Source organism: Danio rerio, chromosome 13 (assembly GCF_049306965.1).
Source record: "Danio rerio strain Tuebingen ecotype United States chromosome 13, GRCz12tu, whole genome shotgun sequence".
In the NCBI taxonomy this organism is placed as follows: Eukaryota; Metazoa; Chordata; class Actinopteri; order Cypriniformes; family Danionidae; genus Danio; species Danio rerio.
Window position 1 is genome coordinate 55,435,991 of NC_133188.1, and position 23,300 is coordinate 55,459,290.

A 23,300-nucleotide genomic window follows, 5' to 3' on the forward strand; every position below is an offset into this window, starting at 1 on the left:
TCTGACCAATCAATAAGCAGTTTAGGAAATTTGTTCAACAACATCTGGCCAATGAGAGACGTGGACTTTGTCAGATGACTGCATTTTGGGTCGTTTCAACTGGTTCGGACCAAAGCCAGAAGTGTGGTGTGAAAACGACCCAAAGACGGCAGAAAATGCAACAATGCATCATTTATTGCCCTTGATCCAGACCAGATGAAGCGAACTACAGATGTGAAAGCACACTCAGAGTAGAAACCACTAGTGAGCTACAATCTGTGAAAGTTGATGCAATGCTTCCCACACATAGGCAGCGCCCGAAACCGCCTACTACTCAGTAGGTACTGCATTTGAATTTAAACGTACTACTCGGCCATTAGAAAATTAGAAAAGTATGTTCTATACAGTATGAATGTGTAAAGTATGAATGGAATTTGGACGCAATGCATCCGCCATTTTGCCATGGTCGCGTGACCTACCTGCGTCAGTTGCGTTGCTTCACTCCCATTCATGAATTCTCTGGCGGGGCATGATGGGATAGCGCAGCGTGCATGGGATGCGCACTCCAGAATCTCGCCGGAAGTAGTTACTCATCCGGGTACTTCTGGCATACTGATTTTCGAATTCTATGAATTCGGACATACTACTCGCATCGCATACTGATTTTAGGGTACTCGCAAGTGACCTTGCTCCTTTTTTTCCCGGTATCTCCTTTGTTTTTTCATGCTTCACTCTCGTGTTTGTCAGTGTATGACAGGATCGGGTTTTAAAAGCACGTCAATAATCAAGCGCACGCTATTATCATCAGCTCAATAAGTTTGTTAATATAAATATATACGCGTGGCGAGCGCAAGCAAGAAAGTGAAACCGCTCGCTCTTCAGAATGGCTCGCAAAAAACTACAAGGTGCAAGATATTACAAATATTCTGATATCTCTGACAATTCAAACATGAGCCGAAAACAGAGACAATTGACTCACGTATTCCCAGCAGGTGGGAATACGGGAAAGAACCAGCCCACCCTACATTTACATTTGAAACCCCTGTTCAACCACCCTACTCATACAGTAAGACCATTTCAAAGTCTGAATGTTCTAAATCAACCCGTGACTTTATCTATCATGTTTGATATCATTTAAAATGTCTCAGTGCGACTGGTACAATGGTCTCATTTCCTCAGAAATAGACATAATCAAAACAATAAATATATAACTTCAGGCATCTTTTGAACCACTGTGAAGGGTGTGCCTTTCCTATAGGCCGCACTAAATGCAAATGCCTTTTGTTATTCACAAACCCCTTTCCTTGAGGGGATTCTTGGATTATTTAAGGGAAGGTTTGAAAAATGTTCTGTGCAATTCTTATTACCCAGATCAGCCCTTAACTTAGCTTACGCTCCATGTTATGTATGTTTTGAAGTCAGGTATGCATCTTAAAATCTTGGATTTATCTTTGTTAATTAGATGTCTTGTATTGATTGTTTATGAATTGACTGATTGAATTGGCATAATACATTTACCTGACTAATAAATTGTAATGTTTGACCATATTTTGCTCACTCTGTTATTATTAGTTCTAGTAGATTACGCTGTATCCTTGTTTCCGCACGTCTTGCGTCAGGTCAGTAGACGGACTAGAATCCAGTTGAGATGGAGCATTGGGCACACTAATTGTGTTTTAGGGATCCGACTGACTCTTGATATTGATTCAAGTGTACTTAGGTGGAAAGGGCGTTAAATTTCCGTCTAGGACAACAAGGAGTTGCACGGCTAACCTAGATTGGGTACCCGACCGTTGTTTGAAAGTAATATTAGTCTAAATTAAGTTCATATAGGAAACCATGAGCTTGGTGAAAACTAAAGTTATTATAGAGTCCAGTGGTCGGTAACATTTATAATAATGGCTGATTGGAAATGATATTGTCTTTACTCAAGGGTGTACATCTAAGCGGGACTAACTAAAAATACTTTAGAACGAGCACGCTAGTAGCGGCCATCTAAAAGTATTAGTCAATTACCTCTGTTTAATATTCAAGACTGACCAGAGTGTGATCATGAGGGACGCCTTCAGCCAGGGCGATTTCTCTGAGCGACATGAGCACCCGAATAAACGAATGTGATAGTTAATAGTGAAGACTAAAGGTTTAAACATTCATCTAAATTATATATTGATATAATCTTCTTAATGTTTTATCATTGGAGTCAGATAAAACTAAAGATAAATATATTAATATTCTAAACCACCTCATACTAAAATTGGAGTCAGATATGAGTAGGCCCACATGGAATCTGCGCGCGCAGAATTCCGCAGATTTTCCGAAGAGTTCCGCAGATTTTTAGCCCATCATTAATTCTGTTTATTTACTTGAGTAAATGTGTAAATCTTAATTTATTCAGTCTTTATTCAGTAATTTATTACTTTTTTTTCATATATTGAGGTTTTAGTTATGATACTCGCTGGATACTCCCAAAATAATTCCGCAGAAATCCGCAGATTTTTACCAAAATTCATTGCAAAAGAAATTGCAAAAAACGTCAGCAGATTCCGTCTGGCCCTAGATATGAGTTAAATTTAAAGTAAATCAACATTGTGCACTGGAAAGACCGAACATGCATTGAACCTTCATCCACCAGTGGACACCGGCATTGGACTAACTGGGTGGACCTTACAAAGGCACATGGCAGATTCTGCTTTACTCCATGACTTTGTTTATCAAGATGACGACAAGGTATGTTTAAGCCCGAATCAACCATGTCTCGTTATTATATGTATATAAAATTCCGCTGTAATGTCTGAGCTTGGCTGTGTATTTTAAACATGGCAGGTTTTTAGTTTTCATTCTGGCTTGTTGCTAAGCGAATGACACATCTCTGTTAACCAATAGCGGTCAGCTGCGTGTCTAGCTCCGCCTACTGATACCCTTTCGAAAGGGTGCCGAAAAAGTGGTACGGTACAGTTCGGTACGCCTTTTGACAGTGGAAACGGCCATAAAAGCGTACCAAACCAAACCGTACCGCACCACTCAGTAGAAACGGTACACAACTCACTTGCACATTCGTTCTCAAGCACAGTCACATGGAGTGCCATCATTTTCATCAATAGCAGAAATCAAATCCTGAGTACAGAGACACCATAATATCTGTCATTTTAGGTAGCACCACAACCATAGACCAGGTAGAACCAGACCATATCCATCAAGGCAACTCCGTGTGCTGAAATATAAATGGTTAATCTGGCAGTGAGAAGAGGTACAAAGATCAAAACAAAGACAGTCAAGCCAACACAGAACACACACTCTCACACAGAATATCTGACTTCAGCACTGTCTCTCACATAAACAAGCATGTCCACTTAAGATTCTTAAATATCTGCAGACACATTGCAGTATGCTGTAGAAGAGTCAAAAACTTTCAAATCAACCCATATATCAAGTGCAGAAGTAGATTCTGCAAGGCCACCACATTTGGAAACTGCGCGTCTCCATTATTGATGATAATCAGAGGAGCTGGAGTCAGGAGCTCAGGGAGCGACAGACACACAAACCATGAAAGTGCTTGATTCAAAGCGCTGCGGGAACTAGGTGAGTGTCAGAACGGATAAACCTCCTGGATCCTGTATGAAGCCCGGATCCGTTCCTCCAGCGAGAAGATTACAGGAGCCGCGAGCTCACGCATGCACATGTGTGTTTGTTTGTGTGCATGTGTGTTTATTAGTCTTAGTAAATGCCACCGTCAGGCCGTTCTCAGGAAATCAGACTGTAAAAACGCTGTTATTCTTCATGGACTATGATTTTCTGTTTGCATCAGTTCACAAACATAAACCTCCATCTAGAATACAGCATCAGTCTTCGTTTCTAGTGTTCATGTAGAGCTACACAATATATTACTTCAGCATTGATACTGGAATGTAGTCGCATCTCAGTTGGGATTGTAGTTGATCAGTTGAGGTCAATGCAGAGTTTAATCGTGATGGAGTGATGGATTTATCATCCGCATGTGTTTTTAAAGGGATAGTTCACCCAGAAATGTAATTTACTGAATCTTTTACTTTTCAGTTGTTTCAAATGCAACTTAAACGCCAACATGTATGCAATGCACACTTTCTAAACTGATGCAATGAGTTAATAACTTTGTTGACGGATGCGAATCTTCCCATCCCTATGGCTGTACATACAGTATGACTTGTCAAGTTCTCCGTTTACTGTCAATGTGCAAAGATCTCAGAGTATGCCATCAAATATGAAATGCTAATAAATCTTGGGGAAAAAGGTTGATTTTAATATAAAATATATAAAATAGATCTATAATAAAAGTTACAAACAATAAAATTCCACAGTCGCAGGCCTTAAAAACACATGCAGATGATAAACTTCTGTTCCATTATGGTTAAACTCTGCAGAGACTCCACAAATCTTATGCTTTCTGAATTATGGCTCTTGCTCAACAATATAAGCTCAACATTGCACATGCACACATTGCAATATAGATGCTGATAGATACATTGTGTCGCCCTCATTTGATGCATGAGAATCTTCTTACCTGCTGATGAAGAGGATGGTAAATAAAGAGCTGAAGAAGGTCATGTTGAGAGCGCTGGAGTCTATCTAAAGAGAAGAACAGAAACGGGTCAGTGAAACGCTCACCTAACATGCTCTCGTTCTGCATGTACAGGTCAAGACACACTTCCACACGCTCAGCAGAACCAATGTAAAGAGTGCAATGAACTGCTAAAGCCTTGGCTCTTCTGACAGTCAGTCTAATCGTACATTTCATTTGTATAGCGTTTTTTTTTTATAGGTATAGCTAAATTCAATGCAGTCACACACTATAAAAAAAATAAAAAAATAAATAAATAAATAAATAAAAAAAAAAAAAAAAAAAATATATATATATATATATATATATATATATATATATATATATATATATATATGTATATATATATATATATATATATATATATATATATATATATATATATATATATATATATTATAGGAGGACAGAGATTTTATTTGATTTGAATTCTGCCGAAGGCATTCAGAACATGTGTGCTTCCTCAAAAATTAGTCTTTGAGAGCGGGTTTCTCAAGCCAGGTGGCGCATTAGACCAGGGGCTCATCTCCTGTTTCCAAAATGCATCACAAACTGCTTGAGAAACTGTTCTACTCTGATAGTTGGTGATGAAAATAAACATACATGCATATTCATTTATTTGCTTTTCAGCTTAGTTCCTTTAATAATCAGGGGTCACCACAGCGGAATGAACCGCCAACTTATCCAGCATATGTTTTACGCAGCAGATGCCCTTTCAGCTGCAACCCATCTCTGGGAAACATCCATACACACTCATTTACACTCATACACTACGGACAATTTAGCCACCACGCATACATAAATAAATAGAAATCAATTAGCAGCTCAGTTTTACTTATGCATTTGTTCACCAAATTTCTATACATTTTCATAATGGTACATAGGACTAGAAGACTAGAATACATATGAAACTATGCACTGCTCTAAATCTATATAGAAAGTCTATGTACAGGTGAAGACACACTTCGATACTCTCAGCAACTGCTAAAGCTTTGGCTCTTCGGACAGGCAGAGTCAAATCATGCATTTCATTTATACAGCTTTTTTAATAGGTATAGCTAAATTCAAACAGCGTCACACCACCCACTGTGCATACTGCAGAACTCTCACAGTGCACTGAATTACAGTGATTATTTTAATTAGTGTTTGATCTGCAAAACAAAAACTGCATAAAATTTCAACATTTACTCTCCTGAAACAGGCGCATTTCAGTCAGCACAACACAATTCAAACATGAATATACAAAATTACGTACATTTTTAAAGTATGCATATTCAAATAAACATCTTAAATTAAAATATGCATCATAAATATACATATTTAAAAATCATTTAATAGGTAAACATACATATTTGAAGATTTAGGACAAAATATTGACCATTTGAGTTGCTGTTTTTATTTTAATTTCTTTTAATTAAACATATAAGCCTGTATGGGGTTAAGGCTGGAGTTCTTATGGCAAAGCTGTTTTGTAATATACTATTTTTTAATGTTTGTTTTATTATTTAATTATCATTTATCACATAATATTTAATGCAGTTAATAATTACTTAATGACTTTGAAAATATTATGACTTTAAAAAAAACACTGCTTGTTACTGATTATTATATACTTTTTCAATAATGTTAATGTAAAATAAAACATGTATGGAGGGAAAAGTTATGTATTATATATGCATATGCATTTACTTAAAATAATTTAGAAATTCTAACAAATTAGATCAAAATGAGTAAGATGAAATATGTAAATATGAGCCAGCAAAAAATATTAAATATGAGCAAACAAAAGAGGCTTCCCAGATTTATAACAAAAACTAAAGCACTAAAACTACAGATGCAATGATTTTGGTTTTACGATTATAGTCTGAGGAATAATCAAGGTTTCATGGTTATCACAATTAATATGCAATTGCTATATATATATATATATATATATATATATATATATATATATATATATATATATATATATATATATATATAAATCAATCAATAAAATGTTTTAGTCATAAAGTGCAATAATATTTCCGATCACAATATTGAACAAAATAATGATTATTATATTTTATTTCCATAATCGAGCAGCCCAAGGCACTCCACCACCTGTGTGCATAATTAAACAGCAAGTTACTTCATTGTTTGTAAAATGCTTCTCAGATCATCAAACCCAACATGACTTCAGGATGCATGAATGTGATGCTGTAAGCTGCTGACTTCCTACATATGGAGTAAATTGGCAGAGAAACAGATTCAGAAACTTCCCCTGTTCTGTTTCCAAACTTCCAAACTCACCCCAGTGGGCATCACAGATGGCATCAGCCGTCTGCGCCACATCTTCAGAGCAAGACACTCATTTGAGGGAACTACTTGCTCTTGAGAGAAGACAGACGTAATATTTACCCTGTAGGCCAGTGAAATCTGCTCCTGTAATGCACTGGGGCATAACGCACCTTACAAACACCAGCTAACAAGTCAGCAGCTGATACAAACAGAAGGGTTTTCCAATTAAGCCTGAGTCAGATCAGCTTAATGACTTTCCCACGTACACAATCAGTGCTAATCTTTAAAATTAGGGGAAATCAAAGAAATTGTATGTCTAGTGTTGCAAAACCACCGGCTTTTAAGGGCTGGAAATGAACTTTTTTTGCTTGGTAGTGTGGAAATATAAATTTATATCAACTAATTCCAAATGAACAATAATCTATGTATAACTGAAAAGTTATATTCTTTGGTTTTTAATTATATAATTTAATTAACATTCCAGCTAGGAGGGACATTTAACCTTTATCTCTCTGACTACAGGCTAAGCCAGTGATGCAAATGCTTTAAACGACTCTGTCTTTGTCTTCGGGTGTTGCTTTTATGCTACAGAAACCCTATGTTGATTAACTTGTGTTGTCAGTAGCTGGGCCGTTTTTTAACACCTATGCCATGCTGACTCCAATACTCAATTTGCATGCTTTGTTTAGCCAAATCCCCTCCTCCTAAGAACACAATATAGACATGAAATCTTTGTCTCAATTCAGACTTATGTGAGACTATTCAGACTTGTGTGAGACATGTGAGAGACTTGTGAAAGAACTTGCAGACTGCGGACCTCTAGTAGGCTTTTGCAGACACATGAACATCTTAAAGACGCTGTATGACTGCAGATTAACCAACACGTCTCAATAAAGGAATTCTGCTTGTTCTGAGTCTCCTGGACTGGGTTCTCTTCTCTTCTTTTCACTCACTCATTTATTTTTTTTTTTACAACAGTAGCACTGCAGATGCCAATTAGGCATGGGATGATAACCGGTTTCAAGGTTTACTGTGGTTTTAACACCCTAATTTTCTTGTTTTGTTGTCAGACTTGTAATTTTACATATATTTGAGTTTTTTGTTTTTTTTGCGATAACACCCATATATATATATATATATATATATATATATATATATATATATATATATATATATATATATATATATATATATATATATATATATATATATATATATATATACACCCATACATATATACATATATATATATATATATATACACACCCATACATATATACATATATATATATATATATATACATATATATATATATATATATATATATATATATATATATATATATATATATATATATATATATATATATATATATATATATATATTAGGGCTGGGCGATTTGGCAAAAAAAAAAAATCTAGGTTTTTTATAAAGTTAGACCGATTCACGATTTTTTTTTATTCTCAAAACATTACAACCACATGACTGAAGTAACATTCTCTTTAAAAGTAACTTGAAAAAAAACATCTGGTTAAGGAACACTGTATTTTTAATGGCCATGTCATACAAAAATCGGTCAAGGTGTAAATAAATGTATCTTCAGCGTTGCTGAAGATTTGAATGAGAAATATTTGTGTAAATATTATAGCTGCAGGAATACAGAGGTCTTTTTTCTAGTTTTGCTGAGCCTGGGAAAGATTGGCTGTCAGCTCGGCTTTGACTTTGTCTTCTGATTGAATGTCAGGTTGTAAAGCTGCTGCCTTTTCCTTAAAAAGATACAGTGGAAGAAAAGGACTGAACATGGAAACTGTAAAGCCTAATTTAACCCAATGTGTGAAGTTGTGGACGTATAGCAGGAGCAAATACAAGCACCAGATGTGTGTCTAACATAAATAACATATTTAATCTATTTTTCTTTTTTCCTCTTTTAAATATCGATCATTTGATGCGCTTTGCAGCTCTCTCTGTATTATGCTGGCTGATCTGTCTGGTTTTCATCTAGGTCCGCTAAATGACATCAGGGGGGCGGCTACTTTCATTTTAAATGCTACAGGCCCTCACCTCTGCTCGTGTTCAAACCAAAAGATCAGCGCGGTTTTTCACATGGCAGGCTTTTATGTCCTTCATACATGTTAAGATTGAGTTTATCGACTTGATGAGGGAATGTCTTGACAATCCACACAGACGTGACTCAGACTAATGCAACAAGTAAAATCCTACATGACTTCACGCTTTAACAGGCAGTCAAGCAGGTCGTACACCAGAAGCGCCGCGACACAAATGACAGTTTAAAGCAGCGGTCACCAAAATTGTTCCTGGAGGGCCGGAGTCCTGCAGATTTTAGCTCCAACCCTACTTAAACACACCTGAATGAGCTAATCAAGGTCTTATTAGGTATACTTGAAACATCCAGGCAGGTGTGCTGAGGCAAGTTGGAGCTAAACCCTGCAGGGACACCGGCCCTCCAGGACCAGGACTGGTGACCCCTGGTTTAAACTATCACACACCAAACGCCCACATTTGCATGATATTTAACATGAAACTAATCAGATGGCGCCCTGTGCCGCGGCTGAAATATGACCTGCCTCCTGAATCGTGGCTGGGCGGCGCTGTTGTGTGTATAGAAATCTGTTTAGATTTCTATAATCCATGGCGCTGTTTTAAAAATCACGGTTTCTCAATTTGATTCAAAATAAATCATCTTAAAAGTGTAAATTCGAATTAATCAAAAAAAAAAAAAAAAAACGGAAAAACCGCCCAGCCCTAATATATATTAATGATATATATATTAGAGCTGCACGATTCTGGCTAAAATGATTATCGCGATTTTTTTGCTTAAAATAAAGATCACGATTTTCTCATGATTCTGTAGATGTAAAATAAAGGTATGGTAAAAACAAACATATGGCACAACATTGATAATAATATTATGTGGTCTACTGGTTTCTATAAATAATTCTATTCTACTTATAATAATTCTTATGCTGAATTATTATGTTTGAGATATATGCTTGCAATCTGTCATAAAAATTCAGACATTTGCCATTATCAATTATATTCAACAACAATATATAGGCTAGAGTAGTTATACTGACATTGTAAACATTTATTTTCATGCACAACTGTGGGTTCGCTATGAAAGAAAAACACATATCAAATGCTTGCCGTAATCATAACTCTAAAATGCGATATGATTATTTAAATGAAGTGCACACTTTCGGTTTCATTTTGAAAGCTAAGTGCTGTTCATACTTCGTGTGGCTTATAAACGATCACTCTGTGCCACAAACTGAATATCATTTACAACTGTATTACCTGTTACTCACAGCATATGCAGGTTCTGTTCACTAAAGTAGACATGCACGCGCGTTTATCATTAAGTAGAGTGCGCGCGCCCTCTCTGTGATAACAGCTCACGGTCAGCAGCTTACATCACATGTGATTTCCCGGCCGCGAAAACATCATTATATGAAGACAAAAATGACATTTTTAGGTGAATTAAACCTTATAAATACATTATGTGACTCATTCAACATCATTTGGAGGTGTCAATGTCACTGAGCAACGTTTGTGAAACAATGAAAGACTCGTGCAGCCGCCTTTTCCTCTCTCCTGAACTTGAAAATATGATTAGCTGAATTGTAGAAATGCTGGATTAAGATCGTCTGGGGGGTCGAATCGAGATCGCAATCTTTTAAAGATTAATTGTGCAGCTCTAATCATATATATATATATATATATATATATATATATACATATACACACACACACACACACACACACACACACACACACACACACACATATATACATACATACATACACACATACACACCATGTGAGGTACAGTAGCTTACTATGTTAGATGTGCAATCTTTATGACACAAATAATAAAAATAAAGCAGCTTTATTTTGGTCTCATAGTCAAGACGAGATCTAAAATGGTCCAAACTTTGTCCTGTTTGAGGGTGCTTTCACACCTACACTTTTGTTTCGGAACCTGTCTCGTTTGCCCAGTTAGCGCGGTTCGTTTGGCATTTGTGAAACCACCAATCGCTCTCGGATCTGCGCCAAAGCAATCGCTCGGCTCGATTGAAATGAACTCTGGAGCGGATTGATTGCAGTGAGTAAGCGATCTGATCCGAGCGCGGTTATATCACAGTGTTTTATGGACATGTAATAGGCTTACGGCTATATGAAGAGAGAATTATAAGTAGGGCGGGAAGTTTCGCGAGTCTCCGGATGCCCGCAAACGAATGATAATCTCCCGGTAACCTTGCATCTCCCTCCTGGTCTTCAAGTAGGCTAGGTCGTGCACCCTTCTCACCCCTCCCCACCGCATCTCTCCTCACTCTTCAGACACGTCGTGCGCACCTTCTCAAACACCACCAAACCTCTCCTGACAGCTGAGAGGGACTCTGTAAAATAAACCCTGAAACACTGACCAATGTGAGGAGAGTTTACTCACACGTGACTTGTTTTAGCTCTTTTGGTCTGATTAGAAACTTTGCAGTGTGAAAGCGAACCGCTCCAAGAGCAAAGAGCAACACTGTAACAATTGTAATCTCTGTTTCAGAACAACTGAATCGATTCACAGGTGTGAAAGCAGCCTAGAGACACTCAAATACATCACATGCGCAGAGTATGCAACATCTATAAGTCACGTAAAACAATTCATTGCACACTGAAATTAATACAATTTGATTACATGGTTTGGAAATGGATGTTTGATAAGATTTATTTTATTAAATTAAGAATTTTGCAGGATCGCTAAAAATTGCGACTTTTGATTTTGTGGATTCCTCGATTGCAAAATCAGGGAAAAACTAGGGCGTCTGAATAGTATCTCCAGAAGCAAACAAGCATCCACGTCATGCCTTTTTTTGTTGTTGTAAAAAAATCTGTGTTATTTAAAATAATGAAGATCCCCAAAAGTGTCTGACTTTTGCTGCTTGTCAACTACTATAGTAAAATAGACATTTACAACATACAAAATACTGATTTGCTATATCAATTCATTATACAACAGTATACACAGCAAGCACACACACTGACAGACACACACACACACTCAGTATGAGCATTATTTTAGTATCCATCTTTCTTTCTTATGTAAGAGCGGAGGCTTTACTAATTTAATGTGTCTTGTTTCTGGCCTCATCTGCTTCCAGCTATTTATAAAACAGCTTGTTATTCTTCTTAATATTGCAATGTAGTGTTTTATGGACACGTCTTACTTTAATGCAGTGCAATATGTTGTTAAAAATGCAATTCGTAACCTTTTCCACACTAAAACAACTAAATGTAGACACTATTATAATTTGAATTTAATATATTTGTATATTAATAGATTTATAATTAGCCATAAGAAAATGCCCAACTCATGTTATGACGCTCATTAACCATTCAATAAGATTGATCACTAACCCAGAACAGCTTGAAACATGGTGCTTAAATAAACTATGATAGTTTAGAATGAAGCTAAGCATTTGGGATGTGAAAAGGTCATTCTCTTAAAGTTAATTTCATGCACAAAATGTACAATTTAAAGCAATCTATTACAACAACAACAAAACTGGAACCCACACCCTCAATCTTCCTCACATGATGGTTGCACATCAGATCAAAACGGTTGAATGTAAATCTGTATGAAGAGCATCTTAACAGACGAACCACCGATATCTGAAGCTGAAAGAGATCCTGCATAGGATGGCCTGTTATCTGTCTGCATACTGTAGTTATTTTAAGACTCTACAACAGAAGCTTTTACAATTCAGGAAATGGGAAAGTGTGAATACAAGAGGAAATAATTAATTGCCTGATACTGACAGTCTTTCCTGTTTGCCAACAGGCACAATAATCAAACACGTAAATTACAGAAATAAGTACACGTGCATTTTACAAATCAGAGCTGTTGCCATGTTCACGATTCCATGCACTACACAACGAGCAGCGTTTTTTGTGTAGCCTATGTAGGGTGCATCATTATCAGGGCTTGCAATATTTCAAAATCCGTGGGAGCCCTCGAGCAGGCACTCTTCAGTTATTAGTAGCCTCAATAAAAAAAGTAGCCCAAATTCATTTATTAAAAATATCATTTATTGAAAAAAAAATTAAATAATAATAATAATAATAATAAATCTCAGTGTTTCCTCTAAGATTTTTTTCCTGCTGCGGCGGCAGACCTTTTTACACAAATCTACCATCTACCTATGCCGTTATTTCAATGATAAATGGAGAAATGTCGTGAGCGCAGTATTACAAGTGGAGATCGTATTTACCTGCAATACGAGTGTGCTTGCTTGCCGATTTCCTCTGATTGTGCACAAAATCTCTTGCACGCTATACAGCTTAGTGACATTTAAAGGTTTAACTAAGGTAATTAGATTAACTAGGCAGGTTAGGGTAAATAAGCAAGTCATTGTATAACGATGGTTTGTTCTGTAGACAGTCAAAGAAAAATCTAGCTTAAAGGAGCTAATAATTCTGTTCTTAAAATGGTGTTTAAAAAAATTAAGAACTGCTTTTATTCTAACTGAAATAAAACAAATAAGACTTTCTCAAGAAGAAAAAATATTATCAGACATACTGTGAACATTTCCTTGCTCTGTTAAACATTATTTGGGAAATATTTAAAAAGGAAAAAGAAAATTCAAAGGTGGGGGGGGTGAATAATTCTGACTTCAACCGTATATGAACTGGTTTGAAACGAGTAAGGGAGTATCGGGTGCATTTTCATTTTTGGGTAAGTGCCCCTTTAACCATCTCTTTAAGTGTAATTGTAAAAAATAAACTGACATTTCCTTACAAGCTGACTGACTATTCTTTGCTGATCCTGTCGAATACTAGGGAAAAGCAGACAAACCATTAACTTAAACCGTTATTAACTGTATTCTATCTTTCAAAACCACGCGTGTCTGATCTGCACACGCTCCAGCACAGGCTTTTCTCCGAGGCCCGCTTGCCTACATGATTTAAAAATGAACAGTTATTCAAGTCTGATAGACCAACTAATGCATATTGATCTCAATATTGAATAATTACACAGAGATATGGTATTTTAGATTTTGCATGGCTTAGACGGGTTTCATTACCCAAAAGAAAGTTCTGGACAAGTCTGAGGTAAGAAGTTAATGTATGTTTATTAATCTTTTAATGTTCCCTGAATAAATGTTGTGTATTTTAAAACCTTAGGTACTTTGTTGATGTCATTATTTGGTGCTGAGGAAATAAAACCTGTTGGCATGTGAAAGGTAACAGGACGACTCAGGATGTTTAGTTTAACATTATGCTGCTGGTATAGACGCATGTTAAATTGATTTTAAATATAAAACGTATGATTATTAAATTTGAAGCCTGGCTCAGGATATTTCTGTATCCAAATCTTTGTGTCAGTGCGATCTCTGTGAGAGAAACGGTATCGTTTTAATTTGCAATCTTGCACAAAACTTAACATGCAATTTTTTTTTCTGCCATTATTTCACCTTCACATGAACACAGCTGGCTTTACATTCAAACACACACTCAGATTTGATGCCCAGAAGCAGCAGAAACCGATGGTGAAAGTGAGCGTATGTCATCTATAGCCAACAGACGGCACAAGAAACCGTGCCATATCTACATTATGGGTCACATTCACACAGCCATAAGGTCACAAAGATCATCAGATCCGTGCTCATGTTAGTCCGTCCAGCAAACTCTGCGGCTCAACAGGAGTTTGCAGCAGATTGTGGCCAGAGCCTGAGGAAATTGGGTTGGTGGACGTGTGACTTTTGAGTTTAAGTAAACGTGAAAAGGGCGAAAAGGGGGGAAAAAAGTGTGTGCTTTGGCGTCATGTGACACAGCTTGATGTAATGTCCTGTCGTAATGCCTTTTCATCCTGCTATGCATTTCTGCCTTAAAGAGCATGAGAAATATGAATATGACAGAATATGACTCACGCCATTACACATCTACATTTAATTACATACAGAGTCATGCAAAAAAGGAAAAATTTTTATGACCTTTGACCCCCATCGAGCTCACATGATATATTATTTTAACCTTATAAATATAGTACACAAAATCTGACTCTAGATGAACAGCAAGTTCCACTTTGACAGAATTATGTGGACAGACATTATTATTATTATTATAAACATTTCTCAAATAGCATCTGCTGGCGCTGTAACGGTGGCAATGTACAAAGTCAATATTTTCTTGTAAACAACGAAGAAAAATAAAATAAAGTAAAAAAAAAAGTTCTAGACCGAGGCGGGTTCTTGGTGTCGGGGCTCTGCGACGTACCCACTCGGCCACGTGACTCTTAAAAAAAAACAATTTTCCCACAGCAGTGTTGGCATACACCAATGCACCTCGGAAACAAAAAAAAAGAAAAAAGTATTATTGACTTTTGCACTAAACAAATGACTTTGCATTAAAGATTAAAGTAAAGAATTGTTCGGGTGCCAGACAAGATTGAAACCTGTCAAATTATATACATTAAATCAGGGGTCTCAAACTCAATTTACCTGGGGGCCGCAGGAGGCAAAGTCTGGGTGAGGCTGGGCCGCATAAGGGATTTCACAAAAAAAAAGTCCTCAAATGTCATTATTAACAGTTTTAATTATTTCTTCTGAACATGAAGTGTCCTGAACATTAATAGAACATTGAGTGAAGATTATGAACAGTTCTTCTGAACATGGCATCTTTTGCCTACTCCTTACTGCCAGAGACTTGACAGCGCTTCTTCTCACAAATCTGAACCACATTTGGCTTTAGAGCGGAAGCAGTTGAGACCCTCAGTATGGCTTGAAGATGATCATCATTAAGTCTAGACCTGTACTTTGACTTATTGAAGTTCAAGGTGGAGAATAACTTCTCACACAAATATGTGCTCCCAAAAAGGCCTTGTCCTAGGGAAAAAAGTGGGGGAACTCACTCAAAACTTCCATTCCCTCACCTAAAAAAAAGGCGTATATATGTATAAATAAAATACCCACACCCCACTCCAGTCACATCAGTCTGTACCAGTCTGTATCTACCTATAATATATATAAGAAAGGGCTAGAAATTAACTTTTTTACTTGGTAGCACCGGTGCTCCCAACTTCAAATATTTAGGAGCACCAAAATAAATTTAGGAGCACCAGAAAAAATTTAGGAGCACCCACCAAAAATGAATGAGCACCGCTGCAAATTGCTTTTTAAAGGATTTATTGTATTTTAAAACAACATCAATAGGACTGACAAAAAACAGAAACAACTATCTAACTAATGCTGCAAAGACATTGATATTTGTGTGCAATAATTCCAAAATGAATGTCTAATAATTAGGCCATAGAAAATAATGATGATGAAAATGACAATAATAGTAACAATGAATTCCATTTCTCATTATGATACTGCCTTGAATGTGCATGAATGTAGGTTATCTGCTATAAAAAGTCTGTTACTTTATGAAAAATAATTGTATAGTTTGCATCAAACAAAAATGAAGCATTGCAGTAAGAAATATTTATTTTGTAATGCTGTTTTTATATGCATGTCAATTTAATAAATAATATTTCTGCTACAAAACAAACAAAAGATTATAATAAATCATTCAATTCAATGATTAAAGCTGCAAAGCAGTCATCAGTATATAAAAATAATAATAATATACACCTCAAAAAAGAATAGACAAAAGAAAGAAAGTAAAGTCTCACTTCTATCACTCTTTAAAAGTTTTGGTTTCAGTTTGTGTCAATTTAAAGGTTCAGTCTTTTGTCTTCTCATGTTTGTGGAAAAGCTGGCGAGTCAGCCGACCCAATTTATGAGCAGGCAGCGCAAGATTCTTGCGAATACCACCGGCGCAATACCGCTGTTTGTTATGAGACGCAGTTTCAGTGTAAACTTAGTAAAGGCGAGCTGCTTTGGCGATGATATGTACAGTAGTAGATTTGACTTTTAGCGGACATTTGCGCTGAACACGCAGTGAATGCGACGCATGGAGATTCGGGCGCCTTCTACAAGAAGCGCGTACTCGATTGATCTCAGCTGGCGGATCATTATTCACCACGTGACGTGTCATGATTGCTCTCATCTGCACCTCAATCTTAGGTGGGGTTTGCAAACCTGTGTGCTTTAAGTTTTTACTCTTCAGCCGTTTGCATTTCCCGTGGTCATAAAAGCTCCTTCCCTGTCATCTGACAGCGGAATACCTTGAGTGATTGACAGCTAATATCAACCAATATAGCGGCAGGGAAGAGCGATTCAGCACGTTTTTACAAAAAATCAAAACAGGTCGCACTACAACCATTATCAGCAGTCGCACTAATGCGCCCAAATATATTATGAGGTCGCATAGATTAATTTTCGGGCGCATATGCGACCAAAATGGTCGCAATTTCAAGCCCTGAATGCAGGCTGTAGCTAGGTAGCTAAGTGGCAGGCAGGGGCGGGAACAGCTTACCTTGGTTCTGGCTGGCGCGAGTTCCCGTCACAGCGTCTAACAAAGGGGCGGGGTACGTGGTGACACCACCGGCATCCCCGCCCCTTTGTTTAAACGGCGGGCGGGGAATGCCAGTGACCGCTGTGTACAGATAGAATCAGCGGAGCGGGGAGAGAGCTCCGCTGATTCTGTCAGTGTACAGCGGTTGGCGCGGGCCACAAAATATTGCACTTAGGGCCGCAAATGGCCCGCGGGCCGCGAGTTTGAGACCCCTGCATTAAATTATGCCCAGATAACATATTTAGCATCAGACACAAACCATCCGTTACACACAAAATGAAGTGGAATAAATGATCAAACAAGATTCAAATTCAACTCTGTTTATATTTCAACCAAAACAACAAATCAAAAGAAATATTGAATTAGCATCTGTAACAGTAAAGACTTAAAACAGTCCCGTCCAGATCAAAAACAAAGCACAAACAAAAATAGATACTTGCGCATCAACAAGCAAAACAAAAACTACCCTAATTGTATAATTTGAAAACAACAACAACAACAACAACAAAAAACAAAGAGGGGAAATCAAATCAATACTCACACAAGGGAACTGAGTGTGTTGTGCAATTGAACGTGGCGTTTGTGGGAACTAGTTTAAATACTAGATTTCAGCTCTTGACAGATGACTTGGCCTCCGAAGGATAACGTTATCAATGAGTTGAGATGAAGAAGAAGAAAAACAGCACTCACGGAGACAACGTCCAGACAACCCAAGATTTTAAGTCAACAACTCTGCATAAGTTCTGGTCGCCGCCAGGAGATACGAGTAGAAAACCCCTCCGCAAACGATCCAGCAAGAGAACCCACAGTGCATATCGGTCCGTTGCTCCCAAACAAACACTTGGATCACCTTTTCAGGACACCCTGCTATTCTGCACGTCGCTTCCTTCAGTACACTACCTTCACCTTCACTTCCGCTCAAAACTTCCTCCAACAAACACAACACCCTTTATTGAAAAACCAATTAATCTGTCCCCACAACGTCATTGATTTATGTGTTCACCATTGGTGCGTTTGTTTGAATTGTGCGGTCCAATCAGAGACCGTCACACCGCATATCAAATATATCCCAAGTAGTTAACAGGACAAATAAAATTTAAATATGAAAATATAAATATGTAAACCCTAAGGAAAAATTAAACTGTTTTTCTTTCTAAAATACAAAATATAAACAACTACATTTGTGTGTGTGTGTGTGTGTGTGTTTTCGTATATATATATATATATATATATATATATATATATATATATATATATATATATATATATATATATATATATATATATATATTCCTAGCAAATATAATAAGTGTTGGAGACATACTCACTACATAATCGTACTAAATCGCACTTCAGCAGCGTATATTTTAGGGAGCATGCAAGAAGTTTTGTGCACGAACAGAAGAAATCGGTGTGCAAGCAAAGAGATTTGCATGCTCGTATTACATGAATGCGATCGACTTGTAATACTGCGCTCACGACATTTGTCATTGAAATAATGCCATAGATGGTTGGGATCTGTGTAAAATCCCTGCCGCCACAGCTGGGAAAAATCCTAGAGGAAACACTGTAATATGATAACATAATGAGATAACATGAAGCAGGGTATAATACAGGGTTCAATGCTAAGGTTTCTTCTTACTGGCCCGATTGGACCATTGGTTTAAATTTTTACTTGCCCTGCCAACATTTTCACTAGCCCCACCAAAAAAAAGAAAACAGAAAAGACAATAGCTGTTTCTTAGCCACATATTTAAATAATGTGTCAAAAGCCAAACATTATTGTAATACATACACTTCATATTTAGCATGACTTTTCTTTAAACACAACTGACAATTGAAAAAATTACAATTGTGATGCAACTAAATTTGAGATGCACACTGGCCCCGAGCCATCGAGCAGTCCTTAATGTCGAGCCCTATAATATCTATACCTATAATATGAATCATTCATTCATTTTCCTGTCAACTTAGTCCCTTTATTAATCCGGTGTCACCACAGCGGAATGAACTGCCAACTTATCCAGCACATTTTTATGCAGCGGATGCCCTTCCAACTGAGCAGAGGAACGAATCAGCGACATTCTTGCTGTGAGGCGTCAGCACTAACTGCTGAGCCACTGCATCGCCGCCCTATGATATAATATAATGTAATGTAATGTAATATAATATAATATAATATAATATAATATAATATAATATAATATAATAAAATATAATACAATACAATTTAATATAATATAATTTAATATAATATAATATAATATAATATAATATAATATAATATAATAAAATATAATATAATATAATATAATATAATTTAATATAATATAATATAATATAATATAATATAATGTAATGTAATGTAATATAATTTAATATAATATAATATAATTTAATATAATATAATATAATATAATTTAATATAATATAATGTAATGTAATGTAATGTAATGTAATATAATATAATATAATATAATTTAATATAATATAATATAATATAATATAATATAATATAATATAATATAATATAATATAATATAATTTAATATAATATAATGTAATTTAATATAATATAATATAATATAATATAATATAATATAATATAATATAATATAATATAATATAATATTTGTCATTTTGTTCTCAGCTTTGTCCATTTATCAACCAGGGGTGGCCACAGCGGAATGAACTGCTAATTTATACAGCACGTTTTTCGTAGTGGATGCCCTTCCACCTGCAACCCAATACACTCCTGCATTCACACACATACACTACGGCCAATGTAGCTCATCAATTCCCCTATAGCGCATGTTTTTGCACTGTAGGGGAAACCGGAGCATCCAGAGGAAACCCACGCCAACACGCGGAGAACATGCAAACTCCACACAGACATGCCAACTGACCCAGCCAGAACCTTAATCAGCAACCTCCTTGCTGTGAGACAATCGTGCTACTCAGTGGGCCACTGTGACCCCTCTTAAAAGGGTAATCAAATATGTTAATTAATGTTCGTTTAATTGCTGTGTTTGAGATCAAAAATAGGATAAAAATAAGATTTGTCATATTGCACAGTCCTACTAAGTTAAACCTCATTCATCAACTCAGTCATGATGAATCAAACTGCGGCTGTCCAGTCCTGCTCATTTTAAAATCAAATGAAAGCGAATTTTCATTTGGTCGTATTTTACCAAGTCAGCTGCTCACCAGCCCCTGGTCATCCGGCATCTCTAAAACTGGCCCAAAGCGAACAAATTTAAGTGTCTTCCCACAAGAGAGCAGCTCTAATTATGACTCTAGGGTCACAAACACACAGTGCAAACCTCCGGGAGAGACAACCACATTTATCAATGAAAATGATTCCCTAAAGACATGATTGTGATTGTGTGTTCAGAATACAGAAATCGCTCCTGCAACCCTGAACATGCAATGATTGAAACAGATTGAGTAGAGTTGCTTTAGAGGATCATTTGAATTGGTCTCATATTTAATAATATTCAGAGTAAAAACTGAGAATTTTGGATACACTTTGACAAAAAAAACGTAACAGCTTAGAAGTAACAGCTTAGTTGTGTTACTGTTTTAATAATGCCTCATGAGTTGCCCACTGTCAATACAATGTGGTTATATTACTTCATATTATACAAGTATGGTAATTATTACTATACTTGTATAATATGAAGTAATATAACCACATTGTATTGACAGTGGGCAACTCATGAGGCATTAATAAAACAGTAACACAACTACAAGCAGCAGGAACAAGTGTACTGCATTGGTCGGGCCAATAGAAAAGATTTTTAAACAAACTTTTTCAACAAATGTTATTGTAAAAAAAGATAATTAAACAATATTGGGAAATAGAGTTAATGAATAAAGCATTTGATAACAGTTTTATTGAGGTGGATTGTTGGTGATTGGACGGGTGTCAGCTCAATTGGGTGGCTTTACCTAGACATAGGGCTGGACTATATGGCAAAAAATTATATTACGATATATTTCTTAATTTTGGTCGATACGATACTATTCCAATATCGATATGGACAATATTAAAAAGCCAGAAAAAAACTGCAAAGAATGCACACAATGGATGTCTGCATTTACAAATGTTTGCAAACTGAATTTGACAAGAAAATTAATGAATGAATGAATATATATGTATAGAGATAGTTTGTGGGGGTTAGCTTGACCAATGTAATAAACAGAAACTTTTTATCAGTGTTTTTTTTTTTGTATATGCTGAATATTTAACAAATCAAAATAATACCAAAATCTTACAATTATGACATTCACATCCGGTTTCGATTTTGGCTTCTAACTATTATAAAAAAAACATTAATCTAGAGAAACGATTATTCTCTCACATAACCCCCTTACCAGTTGTCCACATTTGTTGCTCTGCACAGCTCAGTTCCATGTCAAAATAACTAAAAGCATGTGCTGTAATGTAACTTTTCAAATTTTTAAAAGCACGAAAGAGCACATGCTCTGTGTTTGCGCGCGCGCCGCGCTTAGCCTCGGACAGGCTTGGAGACGAGCAGAGCACACACATCTAACGCCATCTTAATATGAGCGTTTTAATGGTCTAATACATGCACATTTGTGTCAGAGCTTGGTGTTTAGTGATTATTTATATTAACCCTCATTTGTTTAATAAACAAACAAGTTGAGAATCCAAAGACACGTGAGTGAGAAACCATATCTGAACCGCACCATTCTTAAAGTGACAGCGCATGTGCTGGAACATATTTGATGAAAGCAGAATTAATGTTTAATCTTTAATTGGCAAGATAATTATTGTGTATTGCAAGGGTAATTCTTTTAAGTAGTGATTTGGTTTCATTTTGTAAATGGTTAGTGTTCCATCTAGTGGGGACCTTGAGTTATAGCAAGGTAGATCCTGCTGTTCACTTAAAATCAGGAAGTAAAGTGCTGCAAGCACACGGCAATGACTACGATGATCAGCAATCGTCATGTTTTTCTGTAATCTTAACCCTTGCAACAGCATCGCTTTTTCACTCCATACCCAAGACCATTAAACCTGTTGGCAAATGAGTTTCTTGTCTTCAGAGTCGTGTGAGGGAAGGGAGTTTATCTAACTGTCAAAACAATCACTAAGGGACAGTATGTTGAGGACAGTACAGCGCGCAATACTCCTGCTGCCGCGTGTTTTTATAATAAATCAAACAACAAAAGGAGAAAATCCCTCACTGCTCTTGACTGAAGTACTTTTGTTCTTTTTACAGTGAAGATGCTTAAAGCACAGTTTCAACATAACAGATTTAATAACTCATTTCTAATTGATTTATTTTATCTTTGCTATGATGACAGCACATTATATTTTACTAGATATTCTTCAAGATACTAGTATTCAACTTTAAGTGACATTTAAAGGCTTCACTAGTGTAATTAGGCAAGTCATTTGTAACGGTAGTTTCTTCTGCAAACAATCTATATATATATATATATATATATATATATATATATATATATATATATATATATATATATATATATATATATATCTTAAAGGGGTTAATAATATTGAGCCATTAAAATAGTTTTCAAAATATTTAAACCTGCTTTTATTCTAGCCGAAATAAAACAAATAAGCCTTTCTCCATACAAAAAAAAAATATTATAGGAAATACTGTGAAAAATTCCTCTGTTAAACATCATTTGGGAAATATTTATAAATGAAAAGAATTCACAGAAGGGCGAATAATTTTGACTTCAACTGATAATCGTTTTGAATAATCGTGATTACAATTATGACCAAGATAAACGTGATCATGATTTTTCCCATAATGAGCAGCCCTATTCCACATCGTAAAAAAAACAGAGAAAAAGAATAATAATTATAATAATAATAAAATAAATAAATAAATAAAAGTATAGACTACATTAATATTTGAAATATAAAAGAATAGCTATTTTGTTTTGTCATTTTAATAGTAACGCTAGAAAGAAATATAT

The 23,300-nt window shown here is 36.0% G+C and overlaps 1 protein-coding gene across 1 annotated transcript in view; it reads right to left on the reverse strand.

Moving 5' to 3' along the window:
* The window catches only part of LOC562831 (gamma-aminobutyric acid receptor subunit pi), a 118,526-nt gene that overhangs the window by 75,242 nt on the left and 19,984 nt on the right, over positions 1 to 23,300 (reverse strand). The window contains exon 2 of the mRNA XM_009307613.5: positions 4,517 to 4,581. Coding sequence (XP_009305888.1) covers positions 4,517 to 4,560 — 44 coding nt within the window. The 5' untranslated portion in view covers positions 4,561 to 4,581. The remainder of the gene's footprint in view (positions 1 to 4,516; positions 4,582 to 23,300) is intronic.